The 25,789-nt window shown below is 40.1% G+C and overlaps 1 protein-coding gene across 4 annotated transcripts in view; it reads right to left on the bottom strand.

The window, feature by feature from the left end:
- LOC131591825 (plexin-B2-like) overlaps window positions 1-25,789 on the bottom strand; it is a 252,128-nt gene that overhangs the window by 64,781 nt on the left and 161,558 nt on the right. For all 4 annotated transcript variants that reach the window (XM_058862904.1, XM_058862907.1, XM_058862906.1 and 1 more), the window contains 7 exons: window positions 13,825-14,935; window positions 11,950-12,132; window positions 10,682-10,804; window positions 6,812-6,912; window positions 4,551-4,677; window positions 2,963-3,113; window positions 353-467 (listed from right to left, as the gene is read on the bottom strand). In XM_058862904.1, the coding sequence (XP_058718887.1) occupies window positions 353-467; window positions 2,963-3,113; window positions 4,551-4,677; window positions 6,812-6,912; window positions 10,682-10,804; window positions 11,950-12,132; window positions 13,825-14,935 (1,911 nt within the window). The remainder of the gene's footprint in view (window positions 1-352; window positions 468-2,962; window positions 3,114-4,550; window positions 4,678-6,811; window positions 6,913-10,681; window positions 10,805-11,949; window positions 12,133-13,824; window positions 14,936-25,789) is intronic.

The raw sequence follows: 25,789 nt of genomic DNA, 5'->3' as shown, positions 1-25,789 counted from the left end.
TGCATTGCAACCCAAAGCACCAAGCTACTATCGCTACAGGGAACAAGCAGGCACACAGATGTCTATGTTGCTCACCTGCAGACACATTAGCAGCTACAGAAATGGCAACACAATGAACTGGTCTTGATTATACGTGCCATGAAAATTTCTATTCCACATTTTATGCTGTTGGCTCACCAGGTGCCCTTCCAACCAGTTTTTAAACTCCATTAAAATGCATGGAAAAGGATTTGGACATTGGCAAATTTTGAGTGCCAAAGGCTCAATTATGAAACGATTGAGTAATTCAGGTGCCAGTTACCTAATACACCAAGCTACAGGATCTAAACACTTAAGAAGTTGAAATACTTACGGCTGATTCTCAATAAGATTCATTGCTTCTTCACAGTCATAAAAAGGGTAAGTATGTGATGCAAAAAAAATCTTGTTCTTTTCAAAGGTTAACTGAAGTGGAACTGAAACATGATCTATCACAAAAGAAAAAAAAATATCCAAGTGGTTGTTGAATTCTTCAGCTCTTGAGCTGAATGATACAATGATAACAGTTTTATTATTTTACAGGACATAAGCAAATATTTAACTATACTGTTGACACTCTGGATCTCATGACTTTAGGTCTGTAAGTTCTGTTTTGTCCTTTTAAGCTTTACAAAATTTTTCAGCACACGGTCCTCAAAAAAAAACAGAGAGAAAAAAGGGAAGAAGCAAAATTAAAGAATAGCTTGATTTTATGGAAGTGTTTTTCAGTGGTGCTATCATCATGTTAGAATTTTAAAGAGTCTAGAAGAACAAGGAAAACTGAGTAAGGACATAATTGAACACAGATGAAAACTGGCACAAGAACAGTCATTTTTAATAAAACATTTTCTTAAATATGAATATGTCTGCATGTAAAATTGCCTCTTTCACTTGTGAATTAAAAATGTTGTTATGTGAATTCAAGCAAGTGATCTTTGTGGTTAATGCCCAACAGTGCCTGCAACAGTTACCACAGGCACTTGCAGGCTTCAGTTTGCCATACACTATTTCTCCACAAATGTACTTCTTGTCTGGATTATTACTAAAGAGTGAAACTGTTTGAAATACCTTTTGCAGAAATCATTAAGCCCTTATGAAAAGCTATTTCACAAGCTATTGAGCAATTTCAAACTCTGCTTTCCTTGAACAGGTTCTTGGAAGACCATCAGCTGCTTGGCTGGAAGTTACCTCTGCCTGCACTGGGTCCCCTTGAATATTTCAGACTCACAGGAATGACAGGGGATTTCCTAACAACAGGACTGAGAAAAGGCATGCTTCCTAGAAATTCCTTTTGGAACCAACAACCAACCACAACCAAAGTAACCCAGACTTTCCAACATCAGCAGGGCTTCTTAACAGTAACTGGATGGCTCAGGACTTCCAGGAACATACAAATACCATGCATACAAACATCTTAAGGGCAGGTGTCAAAAGGATGGGGCCAGACTCTGTTCAGACAAAACAAGGAGCAGGGGCAACAAACTGAGACACAGGAAGATCCACCTGAATAGGAAGACAAACATATTTGCTCATATTTCCAGTCATAGCACTGGAACAGGCTGCCCAGAAAGGTTGTGAAGTCTCCTTCTCTGAAAACACTCAAACCCCAGCTGGACAAGATGCTGTGCAATCTGCTTTAGGTAAACCTGCTTTAGTGGAGAGGTTACACTAGGTAACCTCTTCAGGTCCCTTCCACCCCAAAACCAATCCTGTGGTTCTGTGAATGCTTGTTGCTGTCTGCCTTCTTCTGGTGTCTGCTGAGTTTCTGAACACCCTAATATCACTTTTGAGCATCCTTTCAGATGTGAAACCAACTCAGAGAGTCATATTATTTCTAGATTACTCATTTACTCTAATGCCTCCTCTGACAGGCTTCTAATCTTACCTTTAATGCTGGATGACATCAAGATATCACATTTATCAACCGCATTGCTTTATGTCCTTTACAAAATATTTAGGGAATGTGAATTGGCCCTGAATAACAGAATGCTGCTTCAACACTTAGCAAAATCTGATACTATGACATACCCCAACTAGTGTAAAATTCAATAATGAGATTTTAATGTAATTACTCTCCTTGCAACTAAAGTTACATTTTTACCTGTTTCAGCCTTAAGAGAATTGAAACTTATCTTAAAAAGTGCTTCCAAGTACCACTTTGACAATTCATAACTGTTATAATACATATAAAAGACTTATCCTCAGGGGTATGTCTGCAAGCTGTAAGAGCACATGTTTTTTGCATGTAATTTCTCTTCAGATTTTTAAACTTGATACATAATAAACAGTGTTGTGTAATGAGTTTCATTCCATGTGTTTATGCATCAAGATGTATGAATTAAAGCACGAACAAAGCGCTGTCTAGGAAATTGCACAGAACTATGGCTGGCAACAGACCTCAGGCCTATAATCAGTGCTTCAGAACAATGGTGCAGTCTTTAATTATATGATGAAGTATTTTTCCATCAGGCTTACTGCTGTAGAATTGGAGGACACACAGAAGAAGAGGCAGAAGGCCGGATGCTAGAAAGGATAGCCTTGTAACACAAACCAGAAAAAAAGCCACTGTAGTACTGTTGGCTGGAGCAAAACTAAGAAGTCAGACACTAATTCCTTCAGTCAGAGTACTTAGGTTTAGATTAGAGTAACTGGGTTTTGTTTGTTTGTGATGCAGAATAGCACCTCTCTGACCCCATGTCTATGTCTCTACCAAGCTACTATTTCAGGTTCCCAGCAGAAACACTGGGAATGCTGCAATATAGCAAATATATCAACAGAAAAAGTTTGAGCAAATTGACATTTCAGCAGCGGACTCTTTGGGGAAAAGGACTGGAAGAGGAAAAAACCCCACCTCATAGGCACCTCAAATAAGAGCATAACATTAGAAACAGCAGTCTACGTTCTTTTCTCTTATTATCCATGTAGGGTGACATTATTTCTTTACCTTGATGTTTTGGTGTTGGAGGAATTATATCAGGGGGATCACAGATAATAACCCCTTCTTTCACCTGAGCAGAATGCACTGTTTCACCAAAGGTACAGCAAACCTTGTCACTCTCAGTCAAAGTTGGCAGTGGACTTACAGTCAGTTCAACCTGGAAACAAAATTTCAAAAGGGCAAAATATTTTTTTGAGATCCAGTAAGACTTGGAAAATTTCAATTTCAAAGGTGATATTTTAGCTAACATCACAAAACATGGCTCTCCTTTTCAATTTTTACTTCTTCCCATCTGATAATCTTTTCTCCTTAAACCTCTACCAATTTTTCAGGCTGGGTCTTTGTTGAACTAGACTGATACAAAAACCTCTTGTCCTGTCCATGATCAAAACAAAATTGTCTGTACAGGCACACCCAAAACCTTTTACTCTTGTCCTCAGCATCCAGCTTAGCAACAGTAAGCAGAGTGGTTAACACTTAAACCCTCGACAAAATTAATATTACATTAATCTTGGGTGTTCTTAGTGAATAATGAAAACAGAGCTGGATAGGCTGGAGGTGGTGGAGTTTGAGAGGGATGAACAGAAAAGTAGCTTCCTCAAAACTCCATGCAAAATGCAAAAAATGCAATACTGAAAAAGGATTTCTGAGTGATGGTGAGATTTTAGCTTCCTCAGAGAAAGAAAGCACTTGAGAAACTAAAAGCAAAATAAGATGGGAAAACTTAACAAGTAAAGAGAAAACAATCCAGCTTAAATTTGGGCTGCTGTTCTTACTTGACTTTAATGTCTCAAGTGTGTTAATTATACAGTTTAACTTTTTCCATTTTGCATTGCCAGTAGAAAAGACAATTATCCCTTTCTCACAGAAACCAGTTATACTCCACTAGTATTTTTATTCAACATAGAAATGGCCCTAACACAATAGTGTTTACATCATTTAGAAATGGAAATTAAGTGACTTGAACTAAAGTTTTTTTATTTCTGATTGAGAGGAATTAAAAGCCATTTTATTGATTTTACTTGCTGAACACCCCTGGGAGGCACACAGTCTGCATTGGCATGCTCCATTTGGAGCTAGAGCAAGCTATGACACCCTGATCACACTCCAAAAACTCAGTTTTGCAATTTTGTTGCCACAGAGTCATTTTGCATGCTGAATTTACCTTCTCTGTGTATCCAGACAGACTTCGCTGTGTAGGCAAATCCACTGCTGATTTTAAAGCAACAGCTTATGGCTTCACTGCTTACTTAAGTTCATGCTCAAGTAAGCTGAAAGGGCAGCATAAAATCTCTCCTACCAATTACTTTTTATGGGTTATACAACACTGTGCAACACTTTCATAATATTCAGGTAAGTGTTAAGTGCTTTATCATCCATACTAGTGCATCACTTCGGTTTACAGAGGTCAAAAATGTGAACTCAACCTGCAAGAACAGCAGGCAAGAAAGAGCACTGTGAGAAATGACAGAGACTGAAAACAGTCCCCTATTCCTAGTCTCCACTGTGCATAAAAAAATACAGATATTCATCTTTCTGGTAGTCACATTAATGTGTTTAATGAATATTTATGGAAAGCATTTTCCTGTTATACCTTAGCAGGAGCTCTGCGACTCATATTTAGAGGGTCGGCACCAATGATGGTCACACATGTGCCACTTGGACTCCACAGCCAGTGGTTCTCCTTATCAGCTGCTCCACAGTCTGCCTTCTTTGTGCACCTGAAAAAAAAAAAAGAACAAAACCCAAACCAGTATTATAGCTGCACTCTGCTTTCTCTGAACTACGCAACAATTTCATGATTAGAGACTGAAATTACAACACAAGACAACTACAAATTTTCTTTAATATTGACTAGTGGGGTTGCTATTAGAGAATTTTTAACAGAATTAATGGTGTAATTACAACTAATGATCTGACATGTCAAAAGAAAGTGCCTATACTATTTTGGAGAGCACCTTGAATTAGACATACAGAACACATATCCATACAGAGCACAGGAACCATGGGGCAGTGGGGCCATCTGAAATCAAGCTGATTTCAAGTTTCATTGCCTCATTGCAATATATAACAACATCCTGAATGAGAGGGCACAGACTGGTTTTCTTTCTGCAGGTAAAATGGCAGACACCTCTGTGTTGCCACTGGTAAGACACAACACTCAAGAGCACAAGATGCAACAGAGAAGTATTGCTGGGGGCATACAAGCTTGTGGAGAACTTTTGTGCAACCCCAGCACCAGAAATGTTATTTTGTAGGGAATGTCTTCATTAACTCCTGCCACTATTTAAGACCTCTCCCTGACAAGGCAGTGTTACAATTATGGGAAGACAACAGCAGTTGTGCAGCCTCACCAAAAACACTGGAAGATTTTCCCAGCTCAAATACAGGAAGAAATAACGTAGTACAGAAGCTGCATGTAGCTACAAAAACTTGTTGAGGTGGGGACAGTCTTAGATGTTTTCTTTCCATTCTGTGCAAAGGTTAAGAGAAAATGCTGTAGGATCTCTGTCTGCTCTAGCAAAAAGTTGACTATTAACCCATCAGGGGCTTTAATACAATGCAGTGGTTGCACAGCTCTGTCAAACCTCCTTTAAACAAATCGTTTACGTACGGAGTCAACATTCACATAACAAATCCCTAAACACACTGCTAAGGGCTGTGTGTGATCATGAGACAGAGCTGAAACTCAGAAATGAAGCACTTTTTTTCTTCCCTTTGGAAATAAATACTAGCAAATGTGAAAATTCATGTTTGCCTGTTCTCAGAAACCATTAATATTTTGAGATATTGAGGTCAATGGTCATATCAGAAACCTGAAGGGAAATCTAAGGAAAATTGCCTTTTTTATGATATATGCCAAAGCCTTCAACTCCCGGCAGCCCAGGAGGAGTTTGAGGTTACATTCCAAATTCTCAGGTTTCATCCACAGCAACTGAAGCCCCAGGCTGAAAGAGTTACAGTATATTACATAAACCTGCACACACCACATAAGTTTCTCTGCAGTGCTCCATATTATGCTACATCAGGCTGATAGGTAACCTAATGCAATAGTTCACATTTTCAGGCAGGAAACTAGAAGCCTGAAATTCATCTGCATATTATAATTAAACAACCCCTTTGTTCCAACAGCAAGAAGTTAGAATCACGAATTCCCTACCACTCATGCCAAGGGGTTAATTAATTTAGTAGTCAAAAAGAGAGCTGCAGGACTGCTCTTCCCTCTCGGCACTCCAATCAATGCAGAGCGCAAAGAAGAGACATTCCAGGGCTGTTCAGTGCTGTCCTAGTTTACATGTACTTGAATATTCATTCAGTGAACCTCTGCAGATAGTCAGCAAAATGTCACTTTCTGCTCTCCTACAGGTAGGTGAGGGTTCCCTGTAGCTACACATCTTGACAGATGATGTTTATGTAAAACCACCATTTGAGCTATACACTCTGTTTTAGACATGGAACAGTTTTTCTTTTATGTTCTTTTTTACACTTGCCTGATGTACTTAAAATATATGCTATAATTTCTGAATTTGAAATAGGGAGCATTTTTTTTTTATTATTTTCTGGGAGAACATGTGGCTGTACAGTTAAAAGAGTGATAAAACATACAGTTATAGAAGGTGTATAATCATTCTCCAGCAGAAAAGTATATATTTTCCCAAAGTAATCAAATCTGAAGAAGTCCACGGGGACTTCTTTGTGTGCACAGAATATTGATATCAATGTCTGCGTGATAAAATTAAATGCCTGTCAGGAGTGTAAGGCTGAGTACGAAGAGCTGGGATCACCATGCCAGAGCACAGGTCACAACCTGCGCAGTTCCACTGCCTGCACGCGAGCACAGCCAGCAGCACTCACCTGCCCTCCCTCACACACCAGCCGCAGTACGGATCCCTTGCCTGGGCACACTTCTCACAGTCTGAGTATTTGTGGCAGTCCTGCACAGGTAATCGGTACACCTGGAAAAACAAAAGCAAGGCAAACCTAACAACTGAAGATGGCATAAGGAGTTAGAAACATTTGTGGACTTTGCAGTACAGTGCCATTACCTGGGGCAGCTGTATTATTATATCCAGAGCTCAGCCCAATTTTAACAAAATATATATAAAACCAGTCTGTTCTTTTCCCCCTTAATAAAGTCTAAATTCATACACTTTTTTCTGCTTCTTTTCCCACTTTGATATCATCTAGTCTGTCTCCAAAGTAATGTAGGACATTGTTATAATCAAGAATTAAGAGCAAGTCTTACAAAAACTGAGCTTTTCAGTTCCTCCAGTTATATTGCTTGTGGAAATCTGCACCTCAGGACAGAAACTGCATCAGCGATGCTCTCAATTCAGCAAGCAGCTACTGCATCATGGATACTTTCAAAAGGCTAACCTGGTACTGGCTAGATCATTTTTTAAACAGAATATTCTCACCTCCCTATGACTGCCAAGGAGGTGAAATTGTTTGGAAATGCACTTCCAGCTAGAAGGCATTTCAGAAAGTCTGCAAGCACATGAGAGCCAGGGTGCATCGGGTTACTGCACTTCTCCATGCATAACCTTCCACCATGGAATACATTCACTAAATAAAATGGAAATAACTATGACAGGAAGCAGCAGGGAAAAGAACATCATCAGTTCTCATGTCTCATTCCCCCAGTAAATATACAGCTTCTGGTTTTGATTTCCTTTGGTGTGGAGAATAAACAACTTTTTCTCTGGTGCACAGAAAGAAGAGCATTCCTTTTAGCCATGCTACTGCAATGATGCAAGAGGAAAACAGGCCATACATCTTCCAGTTTACAACTACATTTTACTTTTAAAGAGCACAAGAAGTATAGAAACAGAAACTCTGAGATGTAGGCTTTTAGTCTTATTTTAATATAATGCCAGTCTCATCTCACTAGCAATTATGAAGCTACTTTGACTCTCTGAGTCTGGCCTTTTCTTCCTATTCTGAGAGTTAAATAAGATGGCTCAATTAAGGAAAATGTCAATATTGTGCAATTTTCTTGCATTTATTAATACAGGGCTTTACCTTTTCAGCATTCTCTTCTTTTTAGCTAACTGGAGCTGAGTTACTGGTACTCTTTCACTAAGTGGCACCCACAAGTAATTTAATATCCAGTGAATAATTTTATTTTTAATGACAAAATATTTGTTTCACAATTCACAATTCTGGCAAGCATGAACAAGCCCTAGGGATCACCATCTCTGCAAGTTGACCTTACTGACAAAAAAAAGCCTCGAAACCAAAACCAAACCCAAAGAACTAGCTCCTTTAACAGCCAATTTCAAAAGGTAAATAAATTAATTTTAGAGCTTTTTGTGTTGGCACTCTGAATCACAAAGTGTTAAAAACTAAAACAAGTAAATAAACTTGATCATAGTAAGTGACTGCCACAGACTTCTACTTTTCTCCAAGTACATTAGGTACGTTAAGGAACCTGGGATCCTACCAGTGATGTATGCTTGTAATGAACCAGCATGAGCAGCACAGGGATGTTAAGCTCCTTTACAAGTCCCACAGGAAGGTGCAAGGGGTTTCTCCTGCTCTCTGTTCAAGCTTTTGGAGCAGAGGGGACTGACTGCTAAAAGCATTTGCTCAAAATCCCTACTGCTACTGGCACCACGGCAGAAGCTGGGAGCAAAGAGGGGAGAAAGGGGAAAGAGGAAAGGAAGAGCTTGATTCTCACTATGGATCTTAACCTCTGTATTGTTTTTGCTTGTGTTTGTCTTGATCTAATTTCTTTTTAAAGAAGCTATAACCTACCACATCAGCACTTCCACTTTGTTCAAGTGCTTATAGAGCCCAAGCAATTAATTTCTAAATGCTGGGGCAGTCTGCATCTGCCAGGTAGCTCAGCAGCATGCATGCCTGTCAGCACAACCAGTTGTCTTTTTATTTACCTTTAACCATTAAAATTCACAAGTCAGTATTCTGATATCTCTATTCCCACAACTCACAGGCATGCCTAACCCAGAAGTACATGTTTCATCATTTATTCTTCCCCCCTCGCTTATGTCGCTTTGTTTCTCCCAGCCTCGAAGGCCTCCATTCTCCTCCTGTCTATCTGCTTCTAAAAGTGGGTGGGACTGCTCACTGTAATTAACTCCTGGAGATGACAGTAATGCAATGCCATTACAGAGCTCCCAACTTCAGCTATTCATATTTAAGCTAAACAGGTTTTGTAAAAGAAAACTATTATTCACATTATTCAGAAACTGCAGTGTCTACAAGAGCTACTTGGAAATTATTTAAGTAAAATCCTTTCTTCTGCAGAAATTTGCTGCATTCTAAATGTTTTGTGGTGACTGAATGATTTTTTTTTGCAGGTTTTCTCTGAAAAAAGTTGTCTGCTGTCTTTCTAAATTCTAGCATTTCAAGCTGATCATCACCAGAAAGCTTGTCTTCCCTCAAGGTTGCTGCTATCTCTTACATTGCTCAGCAGCACACACAGTAGCCTTGTGCAGACCTCGTGCAGGGCTTTTACATAATGTGCCAGCTTGTCAAATGGGGGGTCAGGCCACCCAGAGTTTTATGGACAATGTTGAAGCTTGGAGTTGTGTTCCAAATCTGAACAGAAGCCAAATGAGCATTATCAACAGCTAAAAAAAAAAACAAAATAAAAAAACCCAACCCAACTCAAACCAACCAAAAAAAAAGGAAAAAAATAAAAGAAAAAGAAACCTCTCTGTCACACTGCCATATTATTAAATGCTTTATCAATTGTTTTTCTGGCATTTTTTCCAATGTTGTTTCTAGCCTTAAAACCAGCTAGACTATAACATTCCTGCAGCAGGAATTTATATTAATCCTTTTATAAAACAGTCAGAATACATTCTTCTTGTACTGTCTTCCCAAATATTCTCCTTTCACAGCCCCCTTATTCTCCCTGGGTTTGTGGTGTGGAGCATTTCCCATGCTGCATTCCATGTCACTGGCAGGGCTGCAGATGGTCACAGCCTGTCACCCACCTTGTCCTGGAGAGCTGCTGAAGAAAGTGTTTGAAGCTGGCAGCTCCAGCCTCCACAAAGAAGTGTCAGGACTACCCCTGGGGCTGGAGGAGAAATCTGCTATCCCTCTCATTTTCTACTTGCTTTTTTCCCTCCCTTTTTTTACATACCCCCATCGTGCCTTCATCTTACAGCTAAAAGAAGGGGCCTAGAAGAGACAGCCCGTGCCTTTCCTAGTGAAGTTGGACTTTTCCTCCTGTACTCAGTTCCAGCAGAAGCTTGAATGAAAGTGTTTCCTAAATACATAATTCTCTCCATTGCTTCTTAGTTTTTGACACTAAGACACACAAAAAGTACAGATTGTGGCTTTACAGATGTGTGAGTGTGAGCATGTCAGCCACCAGCATCCTGAGTCCTGAAGTGCCCTTGAACAGATCTGATGGCAGCTACAGCACCCACTGGTACCCCACACATCCCACACCAAGCGCTAAGGCTGCAGACCCTGAGGTGTGCTGGTGCCAAACATCTCCTCTTCATCCCTCTCACAGACCCTGTATGACAGCTCCAGAGGGGAACTCCCCATTCCCTGTCGCTAAGCATCCCAGATATTACAATTCTCCAAGCCACAAGTCCATCAGCTTAGACTTCAGAAAGGTCTTCATACATACAGAGCAGGGCGGGTCCCACCAAATAGGGCAATTTCCAAGAGCAACTGGAAAATGTATAAATCTCATGTTAAGCTGCAGAGAAAGTGAAAGATGGCCCGGTCCTTAGTGCACGTTACCTTGTCTGTGGTCATCACATACAGATTTTCTTGGGTTTGATCAAGGACCAGGTCCTTCTTTACGGGTTTGTTTAGTTCGATAGTAAGAGAGCTGTACTCAGTTGCAGTGGATGACAGGAATACCTATTTTGTGGAAGAAATAAAAAGGTGTTAAATATCATTATATCTGGCTACTGCTGTAAAAGACAAAATTGTTTCTAAAAATATATTAAGAGCAAAAGGAGGACTAAGATGAATCTTCAAGAAAAACATTGAGGTGCTGGAGAGTATTCAGACAAGGGCAACAGAACTGGTGAAGGGTCTGGAGTGCATGTCTGATGAGGAGCAGCTGAGGGTGTTCAGTCTGGAGAAATGGAGGCTCAGAGGAGACTTTAGTATGCTCTACAATTACCAAAAAGGAGACTGCAGTGAGGTGTCTATTGATCTCTTCTCACAATTAGCAAGCAAGAGGGAGAGAGGAAAAGGCCTCAATTTGTGCCAGGGGAGGTTCAGATTAGATATTGGAAAATATTTCTTCAAGGAAGGTTTGTCGAGTGTTGGAACAGGCTGCCCAGGCAGCTGGTTAAGTCACCATCCCTGAAGATATTTAAAAGACATGTAAATGTGTCACTTAGGGACATAGACTCATAGAATCACTAAGGTTGGAAAATACCTCCAAGATCACAGAGTCCAATTATCAAACTAGCATCACCATGTTCACCACTAAATCACGTCTCTATGCACCACATCCACATGACTTACCATGTGGTTTGGTGGGACTTGGCAGTGCTAGGTTTAAGGTTGGACATGGCCATCTCTTTCAAGCAAAAGAAGGTGTTTGGTGTTGCAGTGTTCATATTTTAACACCACAAACATGTCAAGCCTTGAGGACCACACAACTAGAATTTATCAGAACTTCAGCTTGGGCTTTGTATGGCCACCTCTATTCACTGAACAGCCAGAATGACTACAAAATGAAAAGTTGCTCTTAAACCAGTATGAACTTGAATAGAGATAAGGTTAAAGCTGTTGTTAGATTACCTAAGGCTGTTCATATAAAGCTCTCGGTAAGTAAGTAATCCTTCAGGAAAGGTGCCATTCAGGCAATGCTAATTCAACCTGTGCATCAGATAGCTGAGGTACATCAGAAATAATGCGTCTTTTCTTTAAGATGAAAAATACCAAGCTCCAAGAGTATTTGCTCCTAGTATGAGATCTTTTAAATCCCATTTTGACTTTCAGATCATAGACTTTTAAATACCTTGCAGTCTCTTAATCCAGTTGGTTACCTTAAGAATTTTACCATCCGACGTTCCCAGAAAGGCCACGGTGTGCCCGTTCTCCACAGCCACAGTGACAGCCGTGAGATTCATCCCTTCTTTTTGCAGCACCGGCTTCTCTACAACACCATTCCTACTGCCCAAAAGGTACGGCAAGTGCTCGGAGCCACAGGGGAAATTTTTGCTTGCATTCTGATAAGGAATAGCAATACAGAATGATGTTAAACATTCAGATCACTAATTCCTAGCTAAGAATGAAGTGCAGTCCTATTACTAGACAACATAATACCCCTCAGACCCTGAAGAGGAGGAAGAGAGAAATGGATTTTCTGGGCATTTGCCCCCAGCCAACAGGCAGTAATCAGACAGCAGCCTGCTAATTGAGAACTGCTTCCACACTTTCACTTTCCAGGAGACACAGGGAGGGAATTTTTTTTGGTTTCTGTTTCATTATAGCAGCAGGTTCATTATAGCAACAGTTTAAAAATTAACCAGTTGGTTTAATTAAAATGGACATGTCATAGAGACTGGTTTAACCAACTTTGTCTTGAAGACTACTTTTTAAACTGCTGTTTTGTTTCTTACTTTCCTGCATTCCATCAAAAAGCAACTCCCTGGCAGCTGTCTCATGGACTTTAACACATTCTCTCTTCACTGCACTTTAATCCTCAGCTGCAGCAAGAGCCACCAGTAGGAAGTTCATTCACACCTTGCCTTTCCTACTATATTTAGTAACAAAACCATTTTTCTGATCTGACCTTCCTTTGTCAGGAGCCATGGCCACTCGTCACGTTCAGGATTTCTGTGTTTGATGCTCACCCTATATGCAGGGTACTGCAGCAAGTAACACTGGTGGTTCAAAGCCAAATGTATAATTTTGACTCATCAGTACTATTGACTTACTGTGTGGGAGAAGGCTTCAGTCTCACAAGATGAAGCATTATGAGTCAATACCAAAAAAAGGTTTTTCCATGCTCTATCTCTTCAGCTGTTCACTCCTCTCCCTGGACTATAGCACACCATTTCCCGAGTTGTGCTCAAACAGCTGTTTATGCAAGTGTGTACCTTGCTTAGGCTTCAAAATTAAGACATCCTCCTAAAAGCTGGCTAGGTTATTTTTAAGATGATTCAATTTCTCAGCCCAGTTTAGTGTTGGCTGCAGTAATGAATGAGTGGCATGCACAAGTGGGGCTTGGGAATAGAGTGCTGTGGGCAAAACAATCATAAAGCCAACAGAGATGTTGAAAATTGCCTCTTAGAGACACTCATAGATTGAAGAACAGTAACTGAACCTTGTAACTGTACCCTTCAAAAACCTTATAGTCAAGGTAATGACAGGCCATAAAAAGATGGCTATCATGCTATACAAGTAATTTGAGCTACATCAAAATATGAACACCACTTGAATAAAAGAAATCTGCGTATTTCAGTTGTCTAACAATACAAATACAAGTGAGAAAAAATGCTGAATTACAAATACCATCTAAAAGATTCTTACTACCACGTAAGAGCATTGTAAATACATTGACTGAAACTACATAGTTTACAGTGATCACCCAGAAGCTGGTCGTGGGAGTAAAAAATCCCTGCATTTGACTCAGTGACTCCCATACCAGAAGGATCCCTTTAAAAGAAATGAACTTAGGAAAGCAACACTTATCTTTGAGAGAACATCAAATCCTTTCTAACCAACTCAAAATTTTGTCATTTCTTACTTGTGCACAACCCCCCCAGCCACATTACATTTCTACAGTGAATCCATCTATTGAGTTTTCAGTCATCTTAATATAGTTTAGCTCAAAGCCTCCCTAAAATATGTAGTTGTATATTTTCCACAAACTCTAACACAGATTCTAAAACTAATATTTATATTATTTATATTACCAGTCCATGTAATGCACATGGGTTTTCTGCTGAAAAAAGTTTGTAAAATGAGCTGGTATTCTTTTTAGTGTAGCAATCATTCCGGTTTTTTTCCATCTTTTCATTGATCTGACGCAAGGAAAACACACACATTGCAGATTTTAGAGAGCTGTCATCTTTGTTTACTTTGCTGAAGAGTGCAAGAAGAATTTTGTCATCTGAGGGAGTATCTGCAGGTTGTCCCTGCTGAGCCATGCTCTCAGCCAGTTCTTTTCCAGGGGTAGTGATGTAAGCAGAGTGACAGTGGTCATAGGCACCATCATCATCTTTGCAACCCAAGTCCATTTCAAAGTAGGAATAATAATGGGCATCATCTTTGCACAGACGTGCAATCAGTGTGCGGTTGTTGACAGGTTGTTTCTCTTGTTGATTAAAAATAAAATAAACATAATTTTTATCCTCAAAAACTGCCACAAATTGTTGTGTGCTTGATGAGTGATAAGCTGACTTAACAGCTGCTGAGTCTGTATACATTTCAAAAATGTCTTTCCCATCCCTGGCGTAGAGCTGCCGAGTGCTGATTATGATCCCATTGTCATTTGGTCCATTCCCTTTCCCAACAAACAGCACTTGGTCGTTATTCAGGGAAGTGATCAGTCCCACAGTTGATACATTCTCATCGTTGCTTGCCACGAAGGACTTTTCTCCGCTACTGTCTACGTAATACTTCTCATCACTAATGTTTTGTAGATCTCTGATGGCACAGATTCCCTTAAAAAGGCTTCCACATACCACAGTTGTATTATCCGCCTTGTTCAGCAACAGCAATTTGTTGTAATTGTCAGTCAGTACGGCCTCTTTACATTGATTTTCATCAATGGGAGGTGTGCATTTTTTGTTGTCCTTTCTTGGACCTGTTTCTACAGATCTTATTACTTCCAGGTTTTCTGTAAGCTGATACAGCGCATTTACCACTCCCAAATAGATTATCCCAGTGTCATTATCCACTGTTAGATGATTTAGCTCTGTAGCACTCTGAAAAAATTTCAGTTCCTCATTTCTGGATAAGGTGACACAAAAACCGCTCAAAATGGTCAGTGTCCAGATCCATAAAGCCATTTCTATGTAGTACCTGGAAAGGGAAAGAAAATAATAACATGAAACATATAGAAAAATATAATATACACAAAACCTAGAAATGTGGACGCTTTTCATGACTTAAATACACTTATCCTTGTGCAGGTGTAGACAGCATGAAGATTACGAAAAGCCTCAAATCCTGTTAATTACCTATCAATTTAATCTGTTGGGGAAGGATTTAACAAAGTCATGTCTAAATGATGACCATATAACCTAATCAATCATGTGATAAAGCAGAATGAGAACAGCCAATTTGAAACAACATGGAGGGACAAAATGTAGTGGTGTTTGTTCAGACAGCATCATGCTGTGTCAACCATTTTCTGCTGAAATTTTAAAAATAATTTCGAAAATCACAGTTTCGGCTCCTCCTTAAGAGGTGGGGGGGAATTTACATAAAAGTCTTTGAAACAGTTGGTATTGTGGGCTTTCCCCAGAAAGGGAAAAACCTTCCACTGGGTACAAGCAAGGCTGGGTCTGGCTGCTGATGCTTTTTGAGAAGGCATTACACTAATCCTTCATTGATATGAAGCCAGAAGATGGTAGACCCCTTAATATGTAACATTGCCTTCGACAGCTGGTATGCATTAAGGTCCAACACTTCCATTCACTAGAGCACTGCTACTTAATAGTTTCAAATCTGTCTTAAGAACATCACTTAAAATTTTTTGGGATTATGATTCTGTTACTTTTTCTTTTTTTAAAAATCTTTTTCAGAATTGTTAGCTCCCAAGCAGACCGCCTGGCTGTTTGGAATTAGAGAAAGACTTTCTGCAACTTGTTAACAGGGGTCTAAATTTAATCTGAAGACTTAAATGAGGAGTCTCTGCTGACTCCCTAAGGCCTGAACATTTTGTGAATGTTTTCTCAAAGTGTTTAGTTCTGTGAACAGAAAACAAAAGGTGGCATGCTTGGACACATTGATGTTAGGGGGAAAATATGAATAGTGCTTGTAGGAAGATCAAATATAATCCACCATATTTTCATTTTCAAAGTAATCCATGGGATTCCTTAATGTGATGAGGAAAGAACCTGTAAATTTACAGGGAATCTCAAGTTAAATCTGAAAATATCTGGAGTCTAAATAGAAAGGAAACACATAAAAGACAAGGGAAACATTTAACAAAGCAATCTAACAGGCAACAATCTCATAAGAGGAGAAAAAGATCATGACATACCAAAAGCAGAAACTGAAAAAATAAAACTTAAAAAAATAAGAATAAAGGAACCATGCTCCTTTGTCACCTATTACTTCTGTTTTGGCAAGAGCAATAGACACTGGTGCGATGTGAAAGAGAATGGCTGAATCATCATTTATACTGGGTAACTAAGACTAAATGTTAACAAGCTGGATGTAAAAGTTTGAACAGGGAAGGAAGGACTTTTGTTGTGAGCATAAGCCATCTGTGAGCTTCCCAAACCACCTCAGCACTGCCAGCAATGCATAAAGACAATGCCTGTCCCCCAGTATTTGAGCACGTTTTGTTCCTCTATGGAGAAAATGCATGTGCAATGGTGAGAACTGTCCTAAAATCAGAGTGAACTGAACTTCTAAATCCCAAAAAACCTACTAAATGTAACTCAGGATAAATAAAACGCTAACTTCAATCTTGTTTTGCTGAAACTCCTATCATGTACCAATCTGAGAAACTAGCTACAAAATGATACCAAAGACAAGAGAGTACATCACCACCAGCACAAGCTGCACTTTCTAATGATAGATTGAGTTCCTATGGCAGTGACCAAGAAAAGGCTAAGAATTATAACCTATTCTCCAGACACACAGACTTTAGTACATGCTTTGCAATGTAATGAAGTGATGGGTCTCTTTACAACAACAGTTGACCTGCTCTAAGGAATCCAGAATTCATCTGAATTCTTCTCTTCTTTTCTTATTGCTCCCAAGGACTTCACTTTTCCAGCTTTGATCCCACCTTACTTCTCCATTGCTAAGCGATGTGATAATGCTTGTCATCTAGTTTCAAATATTATCCCTTACAGTTATCTGCAATGAAATAAAAAAACAGCTTGACACTCTACTACAGTGTTGTTTCATACCAGTTTTATCATTCTATTATCTCTTGCACAAGGATCAAACACAGAATTGAGATTAATTTGTTTTCTCAAAAGGTAGTTCTTTTTAGATTATTATAATCTCTGCTCTCAGTTGAAGAAACCCCCATAAAGAGCTCTACTTACAGAATATGTAATCCAAATGAATGGAAAATAATTAATTGTACCTTAATTTTTGTAGTCAGTTCACCTCCACATTCCTGTATTTCAGTGGATTGAACAACCCCATTTTGTCCATTGGTGGCACCCAGGACACAAAGGCTGCATTTGCAATACTCCTGCCTTTGTCCCAGAAGAACGAAGAGCCTTGCTGGTCCATGCCAGAGACAAAATTTAAGAAAAAGTACATTTTGCATGTCTAAACCAGTCTCTTAGATGAGTAATTAATTCTCTGTATAAATATGGGTAATTCTTCCTTGCTACCATTTTCTGCCTTGTTTACTTATAAAATTTTTGACTTAAATTATTCAGAACTACATGCTCTCTCCATTAATAATACCTTATCTTTGTCTGTTTACTTGTTTGTTTTTGTTATTTACTGCTATAATTCCTGTCTCTTGCCAACCCCATCAGATCAGCTCAGATCTCTATGCAAGGTAACAGTTCATCATTCTCTGTACTTATTAGTTTCATTTTCCATCCTCTCTCCAAAGCAAATAGTAAACAAAAATTAAATATGCTATGAAGAGATTCAGAATTAAACTCTCATTCACTTATCAGATAGCAGGCTTAAGAAAATTTAAAAAATCAAATAAAATGAAATTATATGAACTACAACCACAGGCCACTTTCACCTGATTTTAACTTAATTGGGAAGAAGCAGCTGGAAGAATCTTTCTATGACCAGCTGATGTGATACGAATGACAGTGCTGCTATTAACACAGATGCTGTACTGAATTAGATGCTCTGGGAATGTACCAAGAAGCAGTCTCCTGCTGTGAAAAATATCTGTTTTAAATGAACAAGTTGCAGAAACACAAGAGAAAAGGCGTAAGAAGCATAGGCTGGAGCATGGAATCCATGATGTTCTGCACAGGAAATGTATTTCCAATGGCTTAATCACATACTGTAGTTACACACAGGTCTGGGTGGCTTACTCTAAGTCATACCCTGCCCCTGAGAGCTGCCATACACCCTCCACACTCAGTTTCCACTTAGTTTTTTGCCCTTAGCACAGTCAGGATAAAAGACCAACAGAGCTTTTGCCCACATATTTTAATTTTCCTCTCTCAAAGTCTTGTCTCCATCTGGCCTCTTGTCCCCCCTACTGCTTCCTACAAGAAATATGAAACTCTAGAAATTATGTGCAGGAAACACAGGGCACCCAGGAGAACACTTCATACAGGGGAACTGCCACAAAGTGACACCATATTGGAATCACAGAACTGCCAGATCTCTGCTCCACAGAGATCAATTTTAAAGTTAGTACCCATAACTTTGTATCTTTCCACTCATGCAAGACCAATAACCTTAAATAACACCCAGTTCTTCAAAAGGCATGCAGAAAAAAGGCGCATCTGTAATCCACAAGCACAAAGTGAGCTTCAAATTGACTTCACATTATTATAAACAACCCTAAGAGTCAGCAGTAGCTCCATGCTGACATGGACTTGGCAGGTGTTCTCCTCCTTCAATGTAAAAGTATCTTCAGTGTCTGAACAGAGGAATCTTCAACATTTCAGCCATTACCCATCACTTTAGCCTTTGATGTATCTTTAGCTTTTTGCTGATTAATTTCTTACATTTGCTTCAGCTGAAGTGAAAGAATACTAAATTTTGCCTGAAATTGGAATAACTGAGAATTAAAACAAGTGTTATTCCCAAAAAACAATGGACAAGAAAATCTTCAGTAAAGGAATCATCTCACCATTTTAGCTTCTGTGGTGTTTTTGCAGAGTATTCCTTCATTAAACACACATATATATTTAATTAAAACCTGCTACATCCTCTCATCCAGACAAATTTTTTTACTTGAAATTCTGTTTGAGAGACAAGCACTTCTACCAAGCAAGGCATGTACTGATACGCTTTAAAAGCAAGAGATACAGAAAACTGTGGTTCTCCCAGCAAACTTTCCCCTATTCAGAGGAACTCCAAAAGATGTAAAAGACATTTAAGCTGGAAAAAAATTTGGTAAAAAAGACTCAAAAATTCCAATCTAAAAAAGGTTAAATCCAAAGAATGTGCTCCAAAGGCATAGTTATTTGGGGAAAGATGAATGAAAATTCTCCTCTCTCATTTTGAATAACTTTTTAACTTTTATTAAGTGTGCCACAGGTTGAAAAGAACTCAGCTTTCAGTTTTGGGCTCAAAGAAAGTCAAAACAGAAACTGGAGAATGTATGAGAAGCAGGGGATGGACATATTTTCAGTCTGGATTTCAAAGCTTCTACTTCTGCACGAACTCTAGGTAAAGTAAACTCTTCCTCAGTTACAACTTTTACTACTATTTCCTAAAACAAATGAGTGATGGAGCTCACTGGTTCAGAGAATGAATCACCTGAAACAACACTGCAGGATTCAAATCCATTTCCCTAGAGCATGACACCATAATAGAAAGATTTTGGACAGAGAGGAACAATTTTGCTGGTGTACTATGCCACACATGCAGAACCAGTGAGAACAGTGATCACTGTGATGGTGTCCATCCCTGTAGCTGTGACAGTTTGCTGATAGCAGATGGGACCTGTGGGTCAGAAAACTGTGGGAGGTCATGCTGTGGAGACTGAGAAACAATATCCACTTCATTAGATGTTGTGATAGCCCATACTGCTCAAAAGGAGTAATTTTCCTTCTCTTTCACATATGGAAACACAATTTGCTAAGAGGTACAGACCATCTTCATATGGAACAAAAAATCCCACCAGGTCAAACTGCCTGTAAACTGGTAACATATGGACAAATAATTTAATTCTGTTTCTATTCCTGGTGTGGAAGACAAAAGTTTTGCTTGTTTTCACAAGACAAATTTTCAAATTTTTTTCTTTTTTTTTTTTTTTTAGAAATTTTTAATAATATAAGATTTAGTTTTTTTTAATATATGTAATAGTCATATTGACACATATCTTCTGTTACAAGGACTAACTGAAAATTATGGATTTGACATGCAAATAATGAAAGTTACACCCTCAGACCCTGTCCATTCTGTTGGTGTTTTCCTGCAGTCCCTGGGAAAACAAATGGAAGACACAGGGAAACACATATTCAGGTTACCAAAAACCAGGGTTTCTTATACAAAGAATAAGCTGTGGTGCCCACCGAATCACTCTGTCACTCCACTCCATGGCTAAACAGGATGAGAGAAATATGATGAAAGGATCAGGGGTTGAAATAAGGACAGGGAGATATCACTCATCAATTACCATCACAGGTAAAACAGCTGCAACTTAGGGAAATTATTTTAATTTGTTGCCAATTAAAATCAGAGTCGGATAATGAGAACTGATACCAGTTTGAAAAACCTTTCCCCCACACCCTCCCTTTTTCCTGGGCTCAACTTTAGTTCCAAGTTCTCTACTTTCTCACTGCAAGCAGTGCAGAGAGGTGGGGAATGGGAGCTGCAGTCAGTTCATCTCATGTCTCTGCCGCTCCCTCCTTGTCACACTCTTCCCCTGCTCCAGCATGTGCTCTGCCCCACATCAGACAGTCCTTCATGGTCTTCTCCAAAGTGATTCCTTGCCATGGCTGAGGTTCTTCATGAATTTTTCCAGAGTGGATCCCTTCAACAAGGTGCAGTTCTTCAGGAACAGACTGCTCTGGCGCAGGTCCCCCACAGGGTTACAAGTCCTGCTAGCAAACCTGCTCCAATGTGGCTCCTCTCTCTCCACAGGCCACAGGTCCTGCCAGGAGCCTGCTCCACCATAGGCTTCCCACAGGGTCACTTTCTCCTTTGGTGTGGGGGCTGCATAGATCTCTGTTCCCCTGTGATCCTCCATGGGCTGCAGGGTCACAGCTGCCTCACCATGGCCTGCACCATGGGCTGCAGGGGAATCCCAGTTCCTGGAGCACCTCCTCCCTCCCCATCTTCCTTTGCTGACCTCGGTGTCTGAAGAGTTGCTTGTCTCACATTTTTTTACTCCTCTCTCCTGGCTTCTGTTGCACAGTAGTTTTTTCCCCTTTTTAAATCTGTTATCCCAGGGTGTTACCATCATTGCTGAGGGGCTTGGCCCTGACCAGTCTGGGTCTGTCTTGAAGCTGGCAGGCATTGGCTCTGTTGGACATGGGGCAAGCTTCTGGCAGCTTCTCACAGAAAACACCCTGGTAGTCCCCATTACCAAACCTCTGCCATGCAAACCTAATATACCTATACCATAGTTTCATTTGTCAAGAATGAGCTGTACTTTGGCCTGAGGAGGAGTAAATCTATATCTTGTGCCTACATCATCAGCAGAGGCCAGCAGTGTCCGGGAGAGGAGAGTATGCACTGCTTGCTTCCCCTGGGAAAGGGGCACGAGCAAGAGGATGTTTCCAAAACTCTGGAGACTCTCATCTTTCAGAAGATCTGAGATATCAGCAGCAAAAAGGGGTCAGATAACTCACTGCCTGAGATAACCCATTAACCCAAGCAGACACTGTGGCATCCCACAGCCGGATTAGCTGGAAGCTCAAGGTTAAAGGGATGCATTTGAAAGGATGAGGAAACGTTGTATGAACAAGATGATCCAAAAGGAATTTTAAGGAGGTTTTTTGACTTTTGCTTACATCCCCATCAACCTTCACACAAGTTAAAAAGATGAGTTTTGGGAACCTATACCACCAGTCATTTACCAAAGATCACCAAATCTTTCTCACGTTTCACAGCCTTCAGAGGGGTAGGGAGGGAATTAAACAGGGTATCTCATCCAGCTCTAGTATCCCTGGCAACTAAAACAGTATTGCTGCATACCACCACGCCAAAGAGAGATGTTTTCTCCCACCTTGTAAAAGGTTTCTCCAGGCATTGCAATTGAATTAACAGCTGAGGAACACAACTGCCTTTTACAGTAAGTTCTATATCCATCAGCATCCCAGCATACCTATGACAAGGACTCTCATGAACCTGATGAAAAATTGGCAGGCTTGTGTCAAAAGTTTAAGAGAGGCAAACAGCTAGAAAATTCAGAGTTCATATTAATAATTATGTTATTAACTTCAAGCTAAATTAATAACACTATTAGTAGTCTGAATCAAAACCTTTCATCCATGCACACCTGAACTTTAAAGTATTTAATATTCTGATCCAGATCCAAACACAGAGCAAGAGGGAGCCATGTGAGCCTTAATTTTTCAACTAGGAGTCACTCAAAAGAGCATTAACAGGTAATGAGACTCAGAAAATGCATACTTAAAAACTTTTGCTATTGCACTCCAGAACTTCCAATAATGTCCTGTTTCTGCAACATCAGCAGGTAAACAAAAAAGAAGAGTAGCTCTTTGCAGATTTATATGCACTCTTCGAAGCAGAGACTTTAATGAATTCCCTGGTTCACTTCAGTCAGACCTGGCAGTGTTTTGATTTTGAAAATCTTTTACACCATGGATTCTACCATAGGCCAAGTACAGGTTTTTTGGCTGGTCTTAGGACTCCAAATAAAATTTATTTTAAGTGAAAATACTTTCCAGATTTTATGGTGCCAAGCAGCTTAAAATAAAAGTCAATAAAAACAGCTGCTGTGGAGAGACCTCTTTTGACAGCATTCACTACCAGCAATTACAGATTATAAACCACTCTGAGACAAGGTTAGCTTATGCCAGAAAGGTCTCTTCAAATATTATTTTTTATTATGAAGACAAGCGTTCATATTATCATCCTAAATCAGAGGGTTTCACATTCACACTCCAGCCCCACTAATGCAGGCAGGAGCACACACAGAGAAGGGAAACATTGAAGAAGCAGACCTGCATTCACACCTTCCTGGACCACACCTCCCATTCAGCTTGGGCCTCTACATTCATCCCTCCATCTTTTCTCCATTCTCTCAGTAGCAATGAAGCACTCATTTTAATGAGGCCTCACTTTATCAAGTATTACAAAGATGTAGTTGATCTGCAAGAAAAGCAGCTGAGTGACCTGTTTAATAGCAAACAGCTGACTTGTCAGGAATCTGAACCCAAAGAATCCTCTTTGACCTGCTTTGTGATTCTGTTGAAGCCATGAGATCTCCTAATGAACAAAAATTAAGATTTTATTTTTATCTTCAATTTCACTGAGCACTCACCCCAGTGATGCCCTGTGGACTAACACCCAGCTGAATCAGTCTGCAGTCAGCACAGGGTCACAGGCCACTCCAGACCCTCCCAGAGTTGCTTATACTTTTACACTACCTGATCCTGCAAATGGCCAAATCTAATTTGGCTGTAAGTGTAAGCACCTGCTGCAGCTGCCTGAGCTTCAAGGGGGGGATGACTTCCTGCAGCAACCGCTATACAAGGCAGCCACAGAAGCCCAGCAGAGAGCAGGGATGTCTCACACACATTCACCAGCTCCATGTAAGCCCTAGTTTATTTTACCCCTTCTGCAACCCAGGGGAAAAAAAATATTCTTTTCTTTTTAGCTGGTGAACCTGCAGAAAATGAGAGTCTGGAGCATGGGAAGGAGAGCCCAGGGAGTTAGGATAGTGCTGATTTCCTGGCTTTCCTTGCACTAATAAGGGTATTACAGCACAAAGAGAAAAATGCATTTATACTGATAGTAAAAGGAGACTCTGTGTCACCAGCTCCATGCTACAACAACGAATTGCTTGTTTTCAGCGCTATAAGGTCATCTTCAAGGACTGGTTTTGGACTTCCCCTGGAAGAAGCCAGAAGGGAGGCGGATTTTCTTCCAGCGTGGGGGAATCTGAGCATGACCATACGGAAACAAACACTAAGTATTCTGGCCCCTTCCTTGCCAGAACCAGTTCCTCCTTGTAATTAACCTTGCAATTAACCATTTATCACGTGCACAAAGAAATATTGAAGTCAAAAGGACACTTCCAGCTTGTGTGAATTCAAATTGGGAGTTCACAGGCAGGCAATCGGTCTTGCCGTCCTCCTCGAAGCTGAAGCACCGAACCATGCTCCGATGTGCAGCCTTTTGCAGCTGCACCAGCCCCCTGTGTCAGCAGCTTGAACCTGCATGTACCCCGTGCTGACTTGAGCACAGCCAGAGGACAGCTGCAAAGAGCCAAGGATTTCCTCACTAAGATATGACGGTACACAACAGCACACAGACATTTAAAGCTATGCTGAATTTTGGTACAAGGCAGAGCCAACATTTTTGTCTTCCTGTTATATTACAGTGTTATAGGGCTTAATAGAAGGATCATGTATAAACTTCAATGATAATGCCATATGAAATTTATCCTATAAATCAGTGGGGTAAATAAATTTTAACCCATAAATGCAAATATGGTGAGTAATTAATGAAGCCCCATGCAAAAAAATCCTTTCCTTCCAATTCTACCTCTCACTTGGTAGTGTGTCTGCTGTGTGATTCCCTGTCTCATCACCATCCTGTCTTCTTATACTCCTGTTTCTCTTTATTTTGTTTTTGTATTCGGGTTTAGCAGATTCCTGCATTCTTAATTTTCTCGTATTTATCTGTCTGTGCCAGTGGTGTATCCAGGTCTACTGAGACATGGGACAAAAGCCCTATGAAAATGGGAAGCTATTGACCACTCACAATAGAGTACTACAATATACATTGTACTCAGGCAGCTGATAATGCAAGCCACAAAGAGAGGGGTGGATGGGGAAAACTCTTGAAATGGAAAGTTTATTGATTGTCAGGAGCTAAGAAATACACAGATGAGAAATAGAGAATTTTCCTGGCTCCTGCTGCTAGAGATAAATCACAGGTGTTATCTGGTTTGTCTTTCCTGAAAAATTTTAAACTTTCATTTGGACCATTTGTATCCTTACATTGGTGTTGCTCATTTTGATCACTGAGATTAAAGCAAGGTTTTTTTCTCTCTGTCCTTCAACTTAATGTTCATGACAGCTTTTAAAAAGCCCTTTTATTTTTCTTGCCTTACACATCTTTTCTCATCTTCTTACAGCTCCTCCTCCCCCCACCTTCTTACTTTCTTTTTTTCTTAGGCACAGCCTCCAAGTTTTCCTCTCTTACAGTTGTTGCTACAACAGCCTGAATACACTCATGTAAAGTCTCAGATGACAAAGTAGGAGGTAAAAGAAAAAAAAAGGAGGAAAAATAAAGGAATAAGAATCTCAGGTGATTCTCAAATCTCAATGGGGATATCAGACTTACTACCTTATTGACTTCCTATCTCTTTTCAAACCTCACCTGGAAACACCTCTTTTGTTTCTTGACTGCTTTTTCTTCTCTTTTTCCCCCCTACTGCTTTCTCAGAAACAAGAAAAACACTGTGAGACATGCTCAACTTGGTGGCACCAGCTGATACTCTCCATACTCAATGTTCACTCCCACTTGGGGAGTGGGAGGGAACGAATGTGCAAAGAGATGATGCTGGATGAACTGGAGTCCTGCCTCAGGGAGAGCCATGAAAAGGCAGTGGTACCTGATGCAGATGGAGCCACCCAGCAGAAACAACAAACTGGGAGGGCTGCTTCTGCTCATAAACAGATAATTCCTGCAGCTGAGAATGGAGCTGGGAGAAGATGGGGAGACACACGACAACAGGGCAGAAACAGCTTGCAGAAGCAGAGGCATAGCAAGAAAGGGCACATGGTAAATATTTGGTAAGGCTTTTAAGGGGAGATGAGTTGAATAGAATTCACGAGAAAGGCGCCTGCAGAAAATTGAACACCATACACCATATACCTGGTTAAGGAC

This window comes from Poecile atricapillus, chromosome W (assembly GCF_030490865.1).
Source record: "Poecile atricapillus isolate bPoeAtr1 chromosome W, bPoeAtr1.hap1, whole genome shotgun sequence".
Classification (NCBI taxonomy): domain Eukaryota; kingdom Metazoa; phylum Chordata; class Aves; order Passeriformes; family Paridae; genus Poecile; species Poecile atricapillus.
The sequence above is the reverse complement of the archived record's forward strand: the minus strand, read 5'-3'. Positions and strand labels throughout refer to the sequence as shown.